General features: G+C 54.9%; 1 protein-coding gene across 1 annotated transcript in view; it reads left to right on the forward strand.

Annotated features, from left to right (window-relative positions):
• Window positions 1-4,357, forward strand: part of MLH3 (mutL homolog 3) — a 15,855-nt gene that overhangs the window by 7,994 nt on the left and 3,504 nt on the right. The window contains exons 4-15 of the mRNA XM_018574337.1: window positions 171-235; window positions 987-1,091; window positions 1,655-1,727; window positions 2,304-2,375; window positions 2,444-2,547; window positions 2,615-2,776; window positions 2,868-2,907; window positions 3,473-3,544; window positions 3,613-3,718; window positions 3,786-3,945; window positions 4,037-4,060; window positions 4,198-4,261. Of these exons, the coding sequence (XP_018429839.1) occupies window positions 171-235; window positions 987-1,091; window positions 1,655-1,727; window positions 2,304-2,375; window positions 2,444-2,547; window positions 2,615-2,776; window positions 2,868-2,907; window positions 3,473-3,544; window positions 3,613-3,718; window positions 3,786-3,945; window positions 4,037-4,060; window positions 4,198-4,261 (1,047 nt within the window). The remainder of the gene's footprint in view (window positions 1-170; window positions 236-986; window positions 1,092-1,654; window positions 1,728-2,303; window positions 2,376-2,443; window positions 2,548-2,614; window positions 2,777-2,867; window positions 2,908-3,472; window positions 3,545-3,612; window positions 3,719-3,785; window positions 3,946-4,036; window positions 4,061-4,197; window positions 4,262-4,357) is intronic.

The raw sequence follows: 4,357 nt of genomic DNA on the forward strand, positions 1-4,357 counted from the left end.
TGAGACTAACACCCCCCAATACAGAGACTGAGACTAACAAACTACACCCCCCAATACAGAGACTGAGACTAACAGACTAAGACCCTACACCCCCCAATACAGAAGAGTGAGGAGGCTAGTCTCTGTCCTCCCCATTATAGAACACTGTCCTCCACACTCTCCCTTCCCAGGTGACGGATCGCTGCAGACGCTGTACTCCGGGTGGCAGAATCCAGTGTTTCCTCGACATCCCGAGGTAAGTGATCCCCGTGTTTTACTGGCAGGGGGGGATCATCCCGAACCACACGCACAATCCACGTGTATAGTTCAGCGTTTCTCAACCCTTCTTTAGTCACAGCACCCTTTAACAGTATGCAAAATCTTGAGGGACCCCGGTCTAAAATGTCATCGATTTTAAGGGGGACCCCACGCAAAAACACTTTCACACGAGGAGCCCCCCTTTCACACGAGGAGCCCCTCTTTGACATCAGAGTTCTCTTTATACATCAGTAGCCCCCTTCAGTCTTCATTCCCCCTTGACATCCAGTCCCGCTACCACAACATTATGAGGCCAGGAGGCACAGCAGCATGCCCCATGGCACCCTGGATGAGACAGGCTGCTATACATAACAGATGGGTGGGGGTCTGTATATCACACAGTACTCAATGAGCCCGGACCTCCACCCTACTACACCTTGGGGATGAACTGGAACGCTGATGGTGAGCCAGAACTTCTCATCCAACATCAGTACCTGACCTCCCAAATGGGACAAATTCCCACAGAAACCCTCCGCGACTGATATAGCCGCCAAGGTGCGGGGGGGCGCGCGCAACTCCATTTTAATGGCCATGGTTTGGGAATGGGGTCACACAGGTGCCATGGTCTGGGGGTCTACAAACATTTGGACACGCAGCATATGACGATTACATGTACGAATCTCACTCATTGGTTCTGGCGGGTGGCCGGCCCTCTTTATGAAGCCGGTTTGATGTTTTTCTTGTGTCAGGTGGCGGTGGACATCAGTAAGGAACGTTCGGACTCTCTGGCTGTGAAGATTCACAACATTTTGTATCCGTATCGATTCACCAAGGACATGATCCTCAGCATGGAGGTACGCCGACCATACATAGGGGGGGACGCAGGGCGTGCTATGGGCCCTTGTGGCATCCTCCAAATGACTTCATGCCAACATTATCCTCGCACTAGTCCTGCCCAATCCAGCTTTACAAGGGAACCTGTACTAAGCCGGTGCCGCGGCAGCCGCGCATACGATGTCACTATACAAGTAAACCACTGACATCCGGACATATGAGCAGCTGAAGTTATATGTAGATCCTGTCCCGGCCTCCAGGGCCTCTTTCTAGGCATTATCATTGACTAATAGAGAGACATAAGAGGTGGGAGGGGCTAAGAGGGGATTTTACAGGAAAGTACTGACCCACTTTTGGATGATTTGTGACCGCTTTGCTTCGGCCGGTCAGAGATTTCAGTCACATGGTATCTTGAACTGGATGCTGATTGGTGTAAATGGAAGCTGGTGGAGAGTAACAGAAGTGCTCAGTGTTTGGCCAGAAACCCAAATGGGAGTATTGAGGACACAGAGCATGTCGTCAGTGTGAGAAGATGGTGGACTCTGATGTCATGCGACAGTTTATCGGATCTTCTTCTCTGCAGGTTCTGCAACAAGTGGACAATAAGTTCATTGCCTGTTTGGTTGACACGAAAACTGAAAGGATGGAAGAGTCAGGTGAGGTCCTGGGGCGGGCGAGTCAGTAAGGGCCCAGAAGGCAGCAGGGCCAGGTGAGGAACTAGGATCGGGCAGGGTGGGGGTCTGGGAACAGGAGAGTCAGGTGGGGGCCGTGGAAAGGGCAGGGCCAGGGGAGAGCCCTGGAAGGGGCAGGGCCAGGGGAGAGCCCTGGAAGGGGCAGGGCCAGGGGAGAGCCCGGGAAGGGGCAAGGCCAAGTGAGAGCCCGGGAAGGGGCAGAGCCAGGGGTGAGAACACGGGAAGGGGCAGGGCCAGGTGGGAGCTTTCCTTCTTCATGATGTCTCATGTGTCACCCAAGAAGGAGATGAGAATATTTGGGCTGTTTATAAGGGAGTGGGATGTAGACCACATGGCAGTTTTCTGCTAATAGAAGCGGGGGCCTAATAACACATTTGTCAGATATACCCAAAAAATCTTCTATTTTTGGGGACTCCAGCAGTCCCCGGCTCTGTCCCCACCCACTTTGGGGTGCTCCCACTTCGAGGGGAAGGGAGTTTACAGTAGACAATAATGGCGGCTCCCATGAGAAGTTTGATTCTGTTCTCGTCATTGTTACAGGTGGGAATCTCTTGGTTCTGGTGGATCAGCATGCGGCACACGAGCGGGTGCGTTTGGAGCAGCTGATTGCAGGTAATACTTATTGGGCCGCCCCCGTCCATATAATAGGGAGCAGCTCTGAGGCCTCTTTTATCATGCAGACTCCTATGAGCCATCATCAGAAGACGGTGGAAGGAGATTAAAGGTTTCCAGGGTGAGCCCCCCACTAGAGCTGGATGTGACAGAAGAACAGAGCCGGCTCCTCCGGTAAGTTGGGTTGTCCATCTCCCGCCACACACGGGATTCTCCAACTCACGGCGGCCTTGTTGTGCAGGATACGTGCCGGGGCGCTGCAGAGGGCCGGACTAACCCTTTCATTCCGTGACAACTGCCCGTCCCGGGTCCTGGTCAGCGAGATCCCCCAGTGCTTTGTGGAAAAGAAGGTCAGTGAAACACAGCAGAGGAGAGTGATGGTGGCCAGGAAGATGGTGGAGGTGAGTCCTGAGCGTGCGGGGAGGTGGAGGGCTCGCTGGGGGGGGGATTGTGTGCGGGCGACTTTCACCCATCAAATTCCTTTGTTTTCAGGAGTTTCTGCAGGAAGAGGTGCAGGTGAGTCTCCGGGACAGTGTGTGTGTGGAGGGGGTGATACAGTGTGTATGTGGGGAGCAGCATGGAAGGGGCAGGGCCAGGGGAGAGCCCTGGAAGGGGCAGGGCCAGGGGAGAGCCCTGGAAGGGGCAGGGCCAGGGGAGAGCCCTGGAAGGGGCAGGGCCAGGTGAGAGCCCTGGAAGGGGCAGGGCCAGGGGAGAGCCCGGGAAGGGGCAGGGCCAAATGAGAGCCCGGGAAGGGGCAGAGCCAGGGGTGAGAACACGGGAAGGGGCAGGGCCAGGTGGGAGCTTTCCTTCTTCATGATGTCTCATGTGTCACCCAAGAAGGAGATGAGAATATTTGGGCTGTTTATAAGGGAGTGGGATGTAGACCACATGGCAGTTTTCTGCTAATAGAAGCGGGGGCCTAATAACACATTTGTCAGATATACCCAAAAAATCTTCTATTTTTGGGGACTCCAGCAGTCCCCGGCTCTGTCCCCACCCACTTTGGGGTGCTCCCACTTCGAGGGGAAGGGAGTTTACAGTAGACAATAATGGCGGCTCCCATGAGAAGTTTGATTCTGTTCTCGTCATTGTTACAGGTGGGAATCTCTTGGTTCTGGTGGATCAGCATGCGGCACACGAGCGGGTGCGTTTGGAGCAGCTGATTGCAGGTAATACTTATTGGGCCGCCCCCGTCCATATAATAGGGAGCAGCTCTGAGGCCTCTTTTATCATGCAGACTCCTATGAGCCATCATCAGAAGACGGTGGAAGGAGATTAAAGGTTTCCAGGGTGAGCCCCCCACTAGAGCTGGATGTGACAGAAGAACAGAGCCGGCTCCTCCGGTAAGTTGGGTTGTCCATCTCCCGCCACACACGGGATTCTCCAACTCACGGCGGCCTTGTTGTGCAGGATACGTGCCGGGGCGCTGCAGAGGGCCGGACTAACCCTTTCATTCCGTGACAACTGCCCGTCCCGGGTCCTGGTCAGCGAGATCCCCCAGTGCTTTGTGGAAAAGAAGGTCAGTGAAACACAGCAGAGGAGAGTGATGGTGGCCAGGAAGATGGTGGAGGTGAGTCCTGAGCGTGCGGGGAGGTGGAGGGCTCGCTGGGGGGGGGATTGTGTGCGGGCGACTTTCACCCATCAAATTCCTTTGTTTTCAGGAGTTTCTGCAGGAAGAGGTGCAGGTGAGTCTCCGGGACAGTGTGTGTGTGGAGGGGGTGATACAGTGTGTATGTGGGGAGCAGCATTTTGTAAGGAGTGTGTGGCGTGTGTATGGGGGAGCAGCATGGTGTATGCATTGTGGTTTGCTGAGAGTGTATAGGGGAGCAGTGTGGTGTGCATGGGGAAGAGCACTGTGGTGTACGGCGTGAGGCAGTGCTGTGTAGGTAGGTTATCCCGTGCTGTGCTGGGGGGTGTAGGTAGGTTATCCCGTGCTGTGCTGGGGGGTGTAGGTAGGTTATCCCGTGCTGTGCTGGGGGGTG

The sequence above is a fragment of the Nanorana parkeri genome, unplaced genomic scaffold (genome assembly GCF_000935625.1).
Source record: "Nanorana parkeri isolate BGI_ZX_2015 unplaced genomic scaffold, ASM93562v1 scaffold2892, whole genome shotgun sequence".
In the NCBI taxonomy this organism is placed as follows: domain Eukaryota; kingdom Metazoa; phylum Chordata; class Amphibia; order Anura; family Dicroglossidae; genus Nanorana; species Nanorana parkeri.